The following is a 16,741-nucleotide window of genomic DNA, read 5'->3' as shown; positions in this document are numbered from 1 at the left end:
ATGAAACCTAAACCTTCTCCATGGTGGTATACTCAGGAACTGGTTGCTAACAAAATAACTATCTACAAATGTAAAAGTCATGGGATAAACTAAATCCCTAGTTGACCTCACCATCCTAAAACTAGCTTACAGCACCTACAACAATGCACTGGTACCACAAAGGCTAACTTTAACTTATAAGCCATCATCAAGGCTAACCATGGCATTATTCAAAGCTACTAATCAGTGCTCCAAGCACCATCAAAAACGCCTGCAACAGAAATAGATTGACATCTGTTAATATTTCAGCGTAAAATTTATTTTATCAAAAAAGTAACAGACTTAACTTTGACCACCCGCAATGCAAAACCTCACATATCGCCCCCAACATACTACATGTCAATCCTTCAAAGCCTTTATAATACAATCCAGAACAACTGCCCTACACTCTCCAAAAGCAACCTCATTTTAGAATAATTACATTCCATTATTTATAGCTTAATCGTTATGTCGAGGGAACCTCTTGCACATCATCAAAAAACACTTTTCACAGGGATAGAGTGCAGACACCCATGAGGACGGACGAGACTCACACTTGCTCCAAAAAAAAAAAAAAAATTACATTGAGAAAAAAAAAAAAATATATATATATATACATATATATATATATATATATGTGTGTCACTTACCCAGTGTACATCTGTTCATGGCATGAGATGCTGCAGATTCACATGCTGTGCATTATCCTGCCATCTAGTGTTGGGCTCGGAGTGTTACAAGTTGTTTTTCTTCGAAGAAGTCTTTTCGAGTCACGAGACCGAGGGACTCCTCCCCTTTCGGCTCCATTGCGCATGGGCGTCGATTCTATCTTAGATTGTTTTTCCCGCAGAGGGTGAGGTAGGAGTTGTGTATATAGTAAAGGTGCCCATGCAATGGAGTAAGTATGTATGTACATAATGTGTGTAAAAGTGATATATATTTACAAATTTAATCAACATAATATACAATTTTCATCAACTTATAACAACGCCTACAAGCTCCAAGGAGGCGGGAGGGCGCATGTGAATCTGCAGCGTCTCATGTTACGAACAGATGTACACTGGGTAAGTGACATTTTCCGTTTGATGGCATGTGTAGCTGCAGATACACATGCTGTGCATAGACTAGTATGCAGTTATCTCCCCAAAAGCAGTGGCTTAGCTTGTAGGAGTTGAAGTTCTTTGAAATAATGTTCGTAATACTGCCTGTTCTACTGTGGCTTGTTGTGTTGTTAACACATCTACACAGTAATGTTTTGTGAATGTATGAGGCGTAGACCATGTGGCTGCCTTACAGATTTCTGTCATGGGTATATTTCCTAGAAAGGCCATTGTGGCGCCCTTCTTTCTAGTGGAGTGTGCCTTTGGTGTAATAGGCAGGTCTCTCTCTGCTTTAACATAGCAAGTTTGAATACATTTCACTATCCATCTGGCAATGCCCTGTTTGGATATTGGATTTCCTGCAAGAGGATTTTGGAAGGCTACAAACAATTGTTTTGTCTTGCGAAATTGTTTTGTCCTATCAATGTAATACATTAGTGCCCTTTTGATGTCTAACGTATGTAAGGCTCTTTCGGCTACTGAGTCTGGTTGTGGAAAAAAGACTGGGAGTTCCACTGTTTGGTTTAGGTGGAACGGTGATATAGCTTTTGGTAAAAATTTGGGATGTGTGTAGAACCACTTTATGTTTGTATAAATGGTTCTTGTATAGTAAATGCTTGTATTTCACTTACTCTTCTAAGAGATGTGATAGCTATTAGGAAGGCTACTTTCCAGATTAAGTATTGCGTCTCACAATTGTGCATGGGTTCAAATGGTGGACCCATGAGTCGTGTTAATACAATATTGAGGTTCCATGAGGGAACTGGTGGTGTTCTCGGGGGTATGAGTCTCTTTAGACCCTCCATAAATGCTTTGATGACTGGGATTCTAAAGAGTGATGTTGAATGTGTAATCTGCAGATAGGCAGATATTGCTGTGAGATGTATTTTAATGGAGGAAAAAGCTAGCTTCGATTTTTGTAAGTGTAATAAGTAGCTTACAATGTTTTTTGCGGACGCATGTAGTGGTTGAATTGGATTATTATGGCAGTAATAAACAAATCTTTTCCATTTATTTGCGTACCAATGTCTTGTAGTAGGTTTCCTAGCTTGTTTAATGACCTCCATACATTTTTGTGTAAGGTCTAAATGTCCAAATTCTAAGACTTCAGGAGCCAGATTGCTAGTTTGAGCGATGCTGGATTTGGGTGTCTGATCTGTTGTTTGTGTTGAGTTAACAGATCTGGTGTGTTTGGTAGTTTGATATGAGGTACTACTGACAGATCTAGTAGTGTTGTGTACCATGGTTGGCAAGCCCAAGTTGGTGCTATTAGTATTAGTTTGAGTTTGTTTTGACTCAATTTGTTTACTAGATACGGAAGGAGTGGGAGAGGGGGAAAAGCGTAAGCCAATATCCCTGACCAACTCATCCATAACGCATTGCCCTTGGAGTGAGGGTGTGGATACCTGGACGCAAAGTTTTGGCATTTTGCATTTTCTTTTGTTCCGAATAGATCTATTTGTGGTGTTCCCCAGCTTCGAAAGTAAGTTTGTAGTATCTGGGGATGAATTTCCCATTCGTGGGTTTGTTGGTGATCTCGACTGAGCTTGTCGGCTAACTGGTTTTGAATTCCTGGGATGTACTGTGCTATTAGGCGAATGTGATTGTGAATCGCCCAATGCCAAATTTTCTGTGCCAAGAGACACAACTGTGTCGAGTGTGTCCCTCCCTGTTTGTTCAGATAATACATTGTTGTCATGTTGTCTGTTTTGACAAGAATGTGTTTGTGGGTTATTATAGGTTGAAATACTTTCAGCGCTAGAAATACTGCTAGTAGTTCTAAGTGATTTATGTAAAGCTGTCTCTGCTGATTGTCCCATTGTCCTTGGATGCTGTGTTGGTTGAGGTGTGCTGCCCACCCTATCATGGAAGCATCCGTTGTGATTATGTACTGAGGAACTGGGTCTTGAAATGGCCGCCCCATGTTTAAATTTATATTGTTCCACCATTGAAGCGAGGTGTATGTTTGGCGGTCTATCAACACTAGATCTTGAAGTTGACCCTGCGCTTGTGACCATTGTGATGCTAGGCACTGTTGTAAGGGCCGCATGTGTAATCTTGCGTTTGGGACAATGGCTATGCATGATGACATCATGCCTAGTAGTTTCATCACTAATTTTACCTGTATCTTTTGTTTTGGGTGCATGGCTTGTATTACGTTGTGAAATGCCTGTACCCTTTGTGGACTTGGAGTGGCAATCCCTTTGGTTGTGTTGATTGTTGCTCCTAAGTATTGTTGTATTTGACTCGGCTGTAGGTGTGACTTGTTGTAGTTGAGTGAGAAACCTAGCTTGTGAAGGGTTTCTATGGCGTACCTTGTGTGTTGTGAACACCGTTCTTGCGTATTGGTCTTGATTAACCAATCGTCTAGGTACGGGAACACATGTATTTGCTGCCTTCTGATATGAGCAGCGACCACTGCCAGGCATTTTGTAAAAACTCTTGGCGCTGTTGTTATCCCGAATGGCAACACTTTGAACTGGTAATGTACCCCTTGGAATACAAACCTTAAGTACTTTCTGTGTGAAGGATGAATAGGTATATGGAAATATGCATCCTTTAGGTCTAGTGTTGTCATGTAGTCTTGTTGTTTGAGCAATGGGATCACGTCTTGCAGTGTCACCATGTGAAAGTGATCTGATTTGATTTAGATGTTTAATGTTCTGAGATCTAAAATAGGTCTTAGAGTTTTGTCTTTTTTGGGTATGAGAAAGTACAGGGAGTAGACTCCTGTTCCGCTCTGATGAATTGGTACTATTTCTATTGCATCTTTTTGCAACAACACTTGGACCTCCAGTTGTAAAAGATCCATGTGTTGTTTGGACATGTTGTGTGTTTTCGGTGGGACATTTGGAGGGAATTGTAGAAATTCTATGCAATAACCATGCTGGATAATGGCTAGGACCCACAAGTCTGTTATTTCTTCCCAGTGTTTGTAGAACTTGGTTAGTCCCCCCCCCCCACTGGTGTTATGTGTTGGGGATTTGTGACGTTGAAGACACTGTTTATTTTGTGGAGTTTTGGGACTCTGGAACTTCCCTCTACTCTTTGGGAACTGTCCCCCTCTATATTGTCCCCGAAAACTTCCCGGCTGATATTGGCTCTGATAAGTGGACCTTGTTTGTGAGGTTGAGGGCTCTGTGCTCTGTCCCCGAAACCCCCCTCGAAACTGTTTTTCGAAAAGTGCCTCTGCTTTGTGGGGGGTAGAGTGCGCCCATGGCTTTGGCCGTATCTGTGTCTTTTTCTAGTTTTTCGATAGCAGTGTCAACCTCCGGCCCAAACAACTGCTGTCCGTTAAATGGCATATTCAGCACGGCTTGTTGTATTTCCGGCTTGAACCCTGATGTACGCAGCCATGCATGTCTCCTTATGGTCACTGCTGTATTTACAGTCCTAGATGCTGTGTCCGCTGCATCCATTGCTGACCGTATCGGATTGTTTGAGATACTCTGTCCTTCGTCCACCACTTGTTGTGCTCTCTTTTGGAACTCTTTGGGCAAGTGTTCTATGAAATGTTGCATTTCGTCCCAATGAGCCCTATCATATCTAGCCAGCAATGCTTATGAGTTGGCAATGCGCCATTGGTTGGCTGCTTGAGCCGCAACCCTTTTCCCCGCAGTGTCGAACTTGCGACTCTCCTTGTCTGGAGGTGGTGCGTCCCCTGATGTGTGTGAGTTCGCCCTCTTGCGAGCTGCCCCTACTACCACGGAGTCTGGTGTTAATTGCTGCGTGATGTACACAGGGGCTGTTGGTGGCGGCTTGTATTTTTTCTCCACCCTTGGAGTAATGGCCCTGCCCTTTACAGGCTCCTGAAACACTTGTTTGGAATGTTTCAGCATTCCAGATAGCATGGGGAGACTCTGGTACTGGCTATGTGTGGACGACAGTGTGTTAAATAGAAAGTCATCTTCTATATGTTCTGCGTGCAGGGTGACATTATGAAACGCAGCTGCTCTTGACACCACTTCTGTGTAGGCAGTACTGTCCTCAGGTGGTGACGGTCTCGCTGGATAACAGTCAAGCCTGTTATCTGAGACAGGCGCATCATAAAGATCCCATGAGTCGATATCATCTTGACTCATTCCTGTATGAGTTGGAGACTGAATCATTGGTGGAGTGGCTACCGGTGATGGTTGTGGTGAGCGTTGTGGAGATGGTGGCGGAGTTACTTGTCTTGCCACCTTTGCTTGTGGCTGCTTGTCTTTCTCTTGGAAGGCAAGTTTTCTTTTAATTCGAATTGGAGGGAGAGTACTGATCTTCCCTGTGTCTTTTTGAATGTGGAGCCTCCTTTGAGTGTAATCTGGCTCCCCTGCCTCTAGTTCCTGTCCAAATCTGTGTCCTTGCATCTGTGAGGACTGGCCCTGTTCCTCGGTGTAGGAACTCTATTTCGGCTCCGAGGCCGAATGTTTCGGTATGGAAACCTTATCGGCAGTCTTTTTCGGCTCCAACAACACTTTTTTGCTTTTCGGCGTACTGCCCTCTCGGTGCTGACTCATTTCGGTGCCGCTCTCTTGGTGTTGAGATTGCTCTGACCCTGTGTCTCGGGGTCGAGTCTGTTCTGTGCTGGTATCTCGACCGGAGTCGGATAACTTCGACACAGACATGCCCTTTTTCGGTGCCGATGTTCGGTCACCTATTTTCCGGGTTAAGCCATGGCCTGCTGGCGTCCCCTGGGCTTTAGTGTTTTTCCTGTGAGTTGTGTGACGTCTTACTCACGGTTTTCGGCGTCTGTTCAGGTTCGACCTCGTCAGAGTCCGAATCCGCGATGAAGGTTTCTTCTTCTTCTTCCAGGTGTTGTTGTCCTGCCGACGCCATTTGTAGTCTTCTTGCTCTTCGGTCTCTTAACGTCTTCCTCAACCGAAACGCTCGGCAGGCCTCACAGGTATCCTCTTTGTGTTCTGGAGACAAACACAAATTACAGACCAGATGCTGATCTGTATAAGGATACTTGTTGTGACATTCGGGCAGAAGCGGAATGGGGTCCGTTCCATTCGCTTTGAAGACGCACGCGGTCGGGCCGACCAGGTCCCGTAGGGGAATCAAAAACCCTGAAGGGTCACTGGAGCTCCTCAAAATTCGGTGTCTATCTGTTGTAACTAACCCGATACCGAACGCAAACCATACCGTCGAATTTTCCAAGATTTAACTAACTTTCCGAACCGAAACGCGGAGCGAAAAGGAACACGTCCTAACCCGATGGCAGAAAGAAAACAATCTAAGATGGAGTTGACGCCCATGCGCAATGGAGCCAAAAGGGGAGGAGTCCCTCGATCTCGTGACTCGAAAAGACTTCTTCGAAGAAAAACAACTTTTAACACTCCGAGCCCAACACTAGATGGCGGGATGTGCATGGGTCCTCTCAAAATCGAATCTGAAAACCCTTAAAACCCTCAAATAATACATGAAGTGAATCCTAGTACCAATCCGAAATTGCATGAACTAATACTAACAGAGCAGCAATGTATTGATTACCAAGCTAAATAACGTAAACAAGGCATTGTGGGTTAAACAGCTACCCAGGATAGTGCAGGAATTATTTCAATCAAAGAAAACATTGGCAGCATTAAATTTATGGCAGAGACGTCTTCTGAAAGGGATATCCCTCACAGCAGTCTAGGCCCAAGAAAACCTCCAGAAATATTGTTAAGGAAGACCGTATTGTCATAACAATAGACCATCACTACAACATGGCTAGACAAAACCATAATTCGAAACACCAGTATCATCTTTTGGTCTCTACATTCCAATGCCAGATCTTTAAAAAATAGTGCACATTACAGGAACAGCGAGTTTTAAGATGCTTATAGGCATCCAACCCCCGCCATTACTATTGTGACATCAAAACAAACCTGCACACTCCTTAAACGCAGGTTCTCAAATGTTCATCACATCTCATCAAACAGATGTCACTTCAAATATCTAATGTGGACTGTTTATATCAAACAACATTGTTCAGCCACTCGTAAAAGACCATCAGGCACGTCCCACCTCTCACAGGATTGCTTCATGCTTTGACAATGATAACTGCTGCAGAGAAAATGTCGTCATTATCTAAAAAAGAATTATCCACATGTGTAAACAAATCAGTCTGAGAAGAAACCACAATAGCATACCTAGATTATACCGTTCATATCACCGACAGTTCGGCTGATGGAAGTTTGTGAGTAATACAGCAGGCTTAACACTTATTTGCATTTTAACTTCCATATATACTGCCTGATACCTCTGCCTTTATAACTAATTATGTTATCCACAAATCTTCCAGGCATACGCAAGTCAAGACCACCATGTTGATTTCATCTTAACATGGTGGGGCAGGCTGGCTGATGATGAAGCATGCTACAAATAGTTGATGAGACTTTTCTGTCCAAATCTTTTTTCGCTTCCTGTTTTCCCTTCCATATAATTTTGCTATATCAAGAAGAATGCAGAAATAGATACTTTACAGTACTTTATGGTGGTTCTCCTTTTCTTTTTGGAGGGTGTATAGCATACAGACCTCTAAGCTCTGTTTGTGTGAGTTAACATGTACTGGTGAATCTAAGCTGAGACAGACATTGAGTTTTGAGAACTTAAAACATCCTACCCAATCTACACCACTTCAACACCTTAGAAATTGATACACAATGTACACGCATACAAGAAATGAGGATTCCAGACCAATCCAGTTGAAGCCAACAACATTGTTACATCCTTCATCACAGGCATCTCAACATCTTACAGGGTTAAACTATGTCTTGTGGACAGGCACTTGAAGGAGCTGAAACAAACATTAAAAGGAGAACTGGGACACTCGGAAGAGTGGTTCAAAGCCTGATGGTTGTCTGGGGCAGGGCAGGTTAACTGAATGCACTAAACCTAGGCTTGTACAAATCAAATACCTAGACATGATGACATTATTCTAGAGCTAGATGGCCAGAAGGGGCAAATAGCTGCTTTTGCCAGAAGAATAAATAGGTTGTGTGTGTCAACATAACCTGAATGTGCTGATACACTCAAGGATTTCGGCTGGTGGTATTATATCAGCTCTTAGATGTGGTGGGAAGGCAAGTAGAAGTCAACCCGAAATGGGTCCTACTTGACGTCTGGGGAGAAAGAGGTGAGAAGGTACACAAAGATTCCAATAACTCCATCACTAATGACCAATAGCAGTGATGTACCCATGCACTGAGCAGAAACTAGCTTTATAAAAGGGTCACAATGTATGGAAGTTGAAAAATGTGATGTATATGAAAAAGGTAAAGCATAAAGTTTAACAATTCGGGGCACTTGATACAGAAACTGCCTAGCGTCTTGTGCATATATCTATAACAGTTCATTGCTGGTGGTCAGGTCTCAGTAATAAGACAGGGATGAAAAGAAACTTTAATGAACAAACGAGGCAACTGCCCCTTCTTTTCTAAATTAGTCTTAGTCCTGCCTCATAGAAACAATTCTTCCCGAACTGCCAAGCCACGTCCTCTCTGAACGGGAGACCAAGCAACCATGGTTGGTTATTCTTTTTTGGGGCCTTATCAGTGAGATGTCATTTGAATTCTAGGCCACAGTAAGATTTGGGACAACACATGGGAGTACACCTGGGAGTCACATTAAGAGAACCAATTATGTGAAGTAACTGAATTAATTTGGGATAGAAGGCACCTATTATAACAGTACACCAAGGTTGTTCGCATATAATAGACTGAAAAAGAATATGAACTGAAATGTGGTCCAGAGTAATTACAAGGCTTTGCATTTATAATATTGGTTAATTGGGTGTTACGGCCTAGCATAATTTAGTGTTTTGGTAAGAGCCAGATTTGTTTTTTAGCATGGGGAGTTTATAGCATTAAATCTGTAAGCTATTCACTTTAGCGTTCCACACCCCTCCTTAAAATCATTTGAAATAGCGTACCTTAAAACCAGCACACAAGCAGCCACCAAAGAATAAGCCAGTAGAGTTCCGATAGACATCAAGTCAACAAGATCCTTCAGATCGAAGAGAAATGCCATAATAGCTACAGGGGGAAAAGAATGTTGTCTTTGGTCAAATATAGTTATAGGCTGTTCCATCAGAAGAATCAATACGCACAGTTTGTCGATGGGCTAGGTTTTCCTCAAGTACTTTGGCTCTGTATTTTTCAAAAAAGTTGCAACAATTAATGATATGCTGTGATCACAATGCAAACAGTTCACATCAGAATTAAAATGCTGATAGACATTTAGCTAACAGAATAGACCAGGTATACAGACATGCTAGATATATTTAAAAATAACACAAATCAGGGGAAACCGTATACAATGGGAGGACATTTGTACCACAAATACAATATCAAGCAATAGCAAAACTACAAATGTACAATTGAGGTGAAGTTGATTCCCCTGACATTTATATTTGGTTTCTAGATTGTGTTAAAACATTTTATTTATTCTTTTTTTAGGTTTTTTTTTTCCCATTTAAGGCTGCTCCATGGCATGTACTACAGCTATTATGTTTAACTGCATTACACTCGGCATATGTGACTAGATATGGGTGATGTAGAACATTCCTTCTTTTGATTTCAAGTTGCAGTGTACAAGGGAGTTACTCTGTGGAAAAGGGACCTTACTTGGATAAATGTGGCAGAGATAGTGGGTCAGATTTCTTATTTAGCATGAGGGAAGTTAAAGATGCAGGGATCCCACAGTATACATCACTGGATCAGGGAGTTGAGGAACAAAGCAGGACTGAATTCCTCTAGTAGCATAGTCCCTTGGAACAAGTAAATAGATGAAGCAATGTCTGAACACATTAACTAAGGGATTTGTTGAATAGCAGGTCGTTTAGCTGAGTGCATTCAAACACCTGTGATTAGTTTCCAGAGTAACTGTATTCAAAGCTTTAACACCTGGGCTATAGATGCGTTTGTGTTCCTCTGGGGTTCCTGATAACTGCACTTTGATTGGTGTTCAATTCTGACCTACAAAAAGGCTTTCTAAGTATGACCCTAAATCACTTGTACTTGCTTAAACAGATTATCCCCAGGAATTCGCTGAACATGCAGTCATTGTGCTGTGCTCTCAAGCATGGACTATGGTCGTTCAATAACCTTAGCCTTTGACACGTACTGCTAGCGGTCCAGTACTTTGCCTCTTGCACTACAATTGGAGGATTCCTTGTGTTCCTGTTGAGGTTACAGATCTATAACCTACAATTGGCTTTTAATTGTGAACCTTGAAGAGGTACTGTAAGTATTAACCATATTCACTCCCGTTGGCTGTCTGGCTGATTACAAAGTGACAATCATTCTGTTCCTCTCCTGCAGCTGGATGTCAGATCAAATATGTGCAATTTAGGGGAGGAAAGTTTAGAAGCAGAAAGTTCTTTTTTTTTTAATGAAGATCTATTTGAGAGATCCTTAAGACTTTCACTCATTATAAAATAATTAACCAGTGGTGAACACTAACAATGAATCATGTGAATCACTACAGATTAGAGAACAACTGCAACAATAGGACAGAGGTGTCAATGAAAATTTCTTGGAAGAACAAAGGTCTTCTCTGTATTGGACAGCATTAGCATTTTACATCTGGGCTCACCTGCAACAACTCCGGAGGATATTGTGGCTATGATGGGTGTTTTCGTCCTTTCATTGACCTTGGCTAAAACTTTAAATAAAAGGCCGTCTTCTGCCATTGCAAAAATGACCCGAGGCATTGGAAACATTGACCCAAGAAGACTGTTATGGGGAAAAACAGACATTTATTTCAACACTATGCAATTTCTCATGAAGAAATTATTTTGAGTTACTTCCTCACTGGCAGAAGAACTTCAACGATCCATATAAAACAAACAGCCATTGTCCACAATACATACCCGTTCATTCTGCCACATACGTATAACTCGTGTACATCGCCTGCAATTTGACTGATAAGGCAAAATCACTTAAGGAGGTTCTCACACTGACCCAGTCGGAAGTGTATTGTATCACAAAAAGTGAGGCTTCCTTGACTTTCTGTGCCAAATTCAAACATTAAGCATGCAGGCAAGTGTCACTTGTGGGTGTGGAAATATGTACCTCTGCTTGTAAATAGGAAATTTTAATTTGCAGAATGAGGTTTTCTGTGGGGGAATTAATTGCTAAAGTGGAAGTACATACTAGCCGACTTGCCCACTTCAGTAAGTTTAAGAAAGGGTAGACTATTGATATTTGCGGAATTCACAACTTTTTAACACTTTGTCAGTAGTTTCCAACCCTGGAAAATGTGCAGACGTTTTTATCAACCCAAAGTTGAGGAAGAGTAGGTTCGGGGTCGGAAAGGGGGAGGGGCCAACCCAATGGTAAGAAATACACGGACCACCACTGTACTAATTAAACAGATCTGTACCAGTTTAATGAATTATACATCATTATTTTTAGTAGGTCTTGAAAAGCTCCAAATGGGCTGCAATGTTAAGCATCTTTCTTTATGAATATCCAAGCTGGGTGGAATAATTAGTGAACGATTGCCATATAGCTTCACAACAATATGTAGCCTACATAAGGTCTATGGTTTAGTTGTCTGAGTATCGTAACTTGGCAAGGTTGACATCAGTATATCCTTTTTCACCTTAAGTCCAAATAAAGCTCGGTACAAAGTTAATTGTGGGGACCCCTTCAGGCAGCATTTAACAAGAGTTTCCTATATTTTATGCTGTGTACAAGCATGTATAAGTGTGTCTTGTCACATTAAGAATATTCAGTTGGCGCAGAGAGGAATGAGACTGCATGTCAGGCAAATGTCAATGTGAGACTGCGGTCTACAATGACTGAGGGTAGGAGGTCAGGATCTATGGTTGTCAAGTTTCCCTGAAAATGCCCTTGCATAGCCAAGCACCAAGAAATAGTTTACATTTCAGAGTGCTACCCAGGCTCTCCTTCATGCAAGCATTGCCTCAAGCTCCGAATAAAAAATGATGTGGCAAGTGAAGCATGCCCTACTTTAGTCAAATGCACTGTTTCCAGGCTACCCATTAGGATGCACCTACATAGCACCACCTAAAAATACCTCCTCCTCCATGAATTGCCTCACCTCCAGGCTTCACCAGTCCCCACCATCTCTCCATAGCCGCTATCTAGCATGCATTTTATTTGTTTTATAGCGCTACTCATTCCAATGTAGGGTGTCGGAGCACTTTACATCCCACACACACATACTGAGCCAATGAATCATGCATGTGTAAACCAGTCTATAGGACATTTTACTTAATGAGAATTACAAGGTGTAGGTGGCAACTCTCACCAATATTAGTAGGCAGTATATTTTAAGAGTGGTCTGGAGAAGCACATTAACACTTTTTAGCAACAGAAGAATAGGATGGAGAAAAACAACATTCTATCCTATACCATGCAGCTCTTTTATGATAGTTCATAGACCAATCGCTAATATGCGATTCCTTAACTTAGAGTTTCCCCCAAGCGTCAGTCTGGATCTGGAGATTTTTCTTGAGCAGTACCCCTGCACGCCAATAGGTGGCATCTGTCTCCTTCGCAGCCGTCATCTGCGCACTGAATATGACCTTGCAGGATCCATACAGGTGCCACCCCGGCACATTGACATCAGTTACTTTTTCATGACTTTCCATGCCAGAAATGCAGAGCCATGAAGAACACTGACCACTGCTGAGTCAAAATTAGGGCCCTCAATGGGACGTCCATGTCCCCAGAAATTCATTCGCAGAGCGGGTAGGATTGGTGGGTCAGTAAGGAACCTGCAACTAGAATATATCTCTACCAAATAAGGCGCTACCAAAGGTAAGTAACTTGTTCATATGATAGGCACTTTAGATGCCCAAACAATACCATCACTGGAGGTACCAAAGATCATGCCCGTTCAGGCCTGCAGGACCGAACGGGCAAATTACCTGTCCCTTTGGACCAGACTGTCTAGGCAGTAGTGTTTAATGAACGTGTGCAGTGAAGCTGGCTAATCGATGTCCAGGACTGGAACTGTGCTCACGCAGTGGTTGCAGCGATTGTCCTTGTACAGCGAGTGTGCAAACCCTCTGGCGGTTGCTTTTTAGCCAGTGCATAGCACATTTTAATGTACAGAACGACCCATCTAGAGATGGGTCTCTTCTGCACTGCATGACCTTTCTTCACACTCACATACCCAACAAACAGTTGATCATTCACTCAGAACTCTTTGGTACTAACAAGATAGAATGCCAATGCTCTTTTTGGGTGCAGGTGGTAGAGACTGTCCTCTTCCTTAGAAGGATGAGGAGGAGGTGCATAAAAAGTAGGCAAGGCGACAGACTGGCCTTCATGAGGAGTGACTACTTTTGGTAAAAAGGAAGCCCTGGTGTGAAGCATCACTTTGTCAGGATAGATGGACAAGTAGGGTGGCTTAGATTATACCCAGCTCACTCACCCCACAGGCAGATGTAATGGCCACAAGGAAGACAGTTTTTAATGTCAGAAACCTAAGAGTACAATTATGGAGCGGCTCAACAGGAGCGGACATTAAGGTTAGAGCCAAATTCAAATCCCATTGGGGCATTATGAATGTTGAAAGAGGAAACATGAGTAAGACCCTTAAGGAACCTACTAACTATAGGGGTCTTAAAGAGGGTTGATGCAGCAATCTCAGAAGTAGCAGAGACCACCTTTAAACTTGTCCAAATCAGAGCCCTGCTGGCCCAAAGAAGGTATAAACAGCAGTACCTCAGAAACAGGAGCAGAGAGGGGGGTCAACAGACTTGTCTGTACACCATGCCACACATTTTTTCACACAGGCATATAGCATCTTGGAGGGACACCTGGCTGCCAAGATAATGTTACAGACTTCAGGTGGAAGGTCAAAGGCTGTAAACTGTTGTCTTTCAATTTTCACAGAAGAAGGTGGAGACTGGACAGGCTCAGGTGGAGAGCCCTCCCCTGTTGCTGCAACAGAAAATCCTCCCAAAGGAGCAGTCTGATCGAAGGATCAATGGCCATGCCCAATAGCTCAGGATACCAGACTCTTCGTGCCCAATCCGGAGCCACAAGGATGACTTGGGCCCAGTCGTTCTTAAGAACTCTGGGCAGAAGTGATAGGGGAGGAAAGACTTACAGGAGGCTTGAGCTACACTGGAGATAAAAAGCATCGCTGAGCAAGTGCTGCCTTCGAAACTCCACTGCGCAAAAGTGCTGACATTGTGCGTTCTCTGCAGAGGCAAACAGATCTAACCAAGGCTCTCCCCCACTGCTGAAAGAGACCTTGAGCCACCTCCAGATGGAGATACCAATTGTGATAGTTTAGGCATTGTCAGCTGAGTTTGTCCGCTCTGGTGTTCAGAGAGAATGCCAGGTGTTAAACCACCAGGAAAAAGTCCTGATGTTCTAGCCATGTCCAGAGGCGCAACGCCTCACGACAAATGGTCCACGATCCCACCCCGCCCTGCTTGTTGCAGTACCACATGGCAGTGGTGTTGTACATGAACACCTGCACTACTTTCCCTTTTAGAGAGAGAAGGAATGCTTTCAATGCCAGTCTGATCGTCCTGAGCTCCAAAAGGTTAATGTGGAGCCCGGACTCCACCAGAGACCAGAAGCCTCCGATTTCCACCTGTCTCATGTGGCTGCCCCATCCCAGAAGCAACACGTCTTTCACTACTGTCAAATCTGGTTGGGGGAAAGGAGAGGGATCTGTCTCGAACCCAATAGTGGTTTGAAAGACAAAACTGTAGATCTTGTGCAGTTCCCGCCGAGATCTGGATCATGTCAGAGAGAGTCCCCCGTCACTGTGCCCACTAGAACGTCAGGTCCCACTGCAGAACTGGCATATGCCATCTGGCATGTATCACCAACAGGATGTAGGAGGTCATGAGGCTCAGCAGTCTATCATTCTCACTGAAATCGAAGATAGAGGCAGACACATTGTTATCATAGACTGAATATCCTGGACTTGCTACTCAGGAGGATAAACCAGAAACTGCACCATGTCCAGAGCAGCTCAGATGAAAGGGAGGATCTGAGAGGGAGTCAGGTGTGCCTTCGACACATATAGTGAGCCACAGTGAACGCAGAAGGTCTGCAGAAGTCTGGAGGTGGGAGACGACAGCTTGGTGTGAACCCACCTTCAACAGCCAGGGGAAGACAAACCCCTGACCTGCACAGATGAGCTGCAACCACTCTTTTCACCTTGGTGAACACCCAAGGAGCACTGGTAAGGACAAATGGGAGTAGGGTGAACTGAAGATGCTCGTGGCCTACTGTGAAATGCAAGTAACGTGTGTGGGTAGGCAAGACAGGAATATGGAAGTCTTGCAAGTACGACACTAAAATACAGCCTCCAGAGTGAGCATTTTGAACAACTTCTAGGATAGGGCGGAGGCCCTTGTCTTTTTGGGGTACCAGAAAGTAGCAGGAATAACAACCATGTCCTTCTAGCACAGGGACCCCTCTTCTATGGCTCCTTTGGCCAGGAAAGCTGTAATCTCCTTGCGGAGAAGTGCCAGGTGATCATCTGTCATCCGATTGTAGGATGGTGGCATGGATTGAATGGCAGTCTTGAAGGAGAGTGAGTAGCTTTTTCGGACTATTTGCAAAACCCCACCTGACGTGATGGACTGTCAGTGGAGGAGGTGATGGTGAATCCTGCCTCCGACTGGCCCTGGTGGGGAACCGTCAGACTAGGAAGGCTTGGAGACTATTAAGGGGGTGGGGGACTGGTTAGACCACTGGCTCCCTGATCCATCTGGGCATTGGACCTCACATCCCCCACCATGCAGAGGCTGGCCAGCATACACGGCACAATAGTTGGAGGGGAAAGGATGTGGTAGGGCACCCCTTCTGAAGCCACAAAAGGGGCAAAAAACAGGCTGAGGTGGCAAGGGGCAACTGAGAGACCCAAGGACCTGGCCGTAGCCCAGGACTCATTAAAGCGCTCAAGTGCATAGTCTGCTTTGTCTTGAAAGATAGGTGCCATCAAAGGGCATGTCCAAAAGGGTGGATTGGACATCCCCCGAAAAGCCAGATGTCCTCAACCAAGCGTGGCACCTTAAGGCCACCATCAATGCAACCGATCTACTGAGTGAGTCGGTAGCATACAGCCCACATCCGATTGTGAACTTAGCTGCGTCTCTCCAGTCAGCAACAGCTTGCTACAGAATAGGCTGGGCCTCCACTGTGACCTGTGGCAGCACTTGTGCAACCGTGTCCCATAAGGTATGGATGTAACAGACCAAAAGGCATGCAGTGTTCACTTGACGCAATGTCAGGCTGGTGGAAGAAAATCTCTTCCAAAAGTTGGCCCAGCCTCTTGGATTCCATATCCGGAGGCATGGAAGGGGATGCGCTTGGGGACGTAGAGGCTTGGATAACTAAGCTCTCAGGGGTTGGGTGTTGCGTTAGGCCCATGGTCATTTGGAACTGGTCTGACGGTGGGCATTAGTCCTTTTCACAGGAGCCCCTGTGGTGGGTTTGGACCAAGTCCCCAGCAGGACATCAGTGACTGCTTCTTAAAGGACAAAAAGTGGGGGGGAGGGGAGGGTCAGAAGTAAAAGCCCCAGCCTGAAGCATCTGTCAGGAGGTTAGTCCTGACTGCCACAAAGACAGCTCGAGGCTCACAACCTTGGCTGCACTCCGCACCACCATGAAGTAGAACGCTCCTTCCACCGTAGCCACAGTAGGGGAAGAAAG

General features: G+C 44.0%; 1 protein-coding gene across 2 annotated transcripts in view; it reads right to left on the bottom strand.

The window, feature by feature from the left end:
- SLC7A1 (solute carrier family 7 member 1) overlaps positions 1-16,741 on the bottom strand; it is a 393,527-nt gene that overhangs the window by 97,681 nt on the left and 279,105 nt on the right. For both annotated transcript variants that reach the window (XM_069202197.1, XM_069202198.1), the window contains 2 exons: positions 10,677-10,816; positions 9,013-9,115 (listed from right to left, as the gene is read on the bottom strand). In XM_069202197.1, the coding sequence (XP_069058298.1) occupies positions 9,013-9,115; positions 10,677-10,816 (243 nt within the window). The remainder of the gene's footprint in view (positions 1-9,012; positions 9,116-10,676; positions 10,817-16,741) is intronic.

The sequence above is a fragment of the Pleurodeles waltl genome, chromosome 8, assembly GCF_031143425.1.
Source record: "Pleurodeles waltl isolate 20211129_DDA chromosome 8, aPleWal1.hap1.20221129, whole genome shotgun sequence".
Classification (NCBI taxonomy): Eukaryota; Metazoa; Chordata; class Amphibia; order Caudata; family Salamandridae; genus Pleurodeles; species Pleurodeles waltl.
Note: the sequence above shows the minus strand (reverse complement) of the source record. Positions and strands in the feature narration are given on the sequence as shown.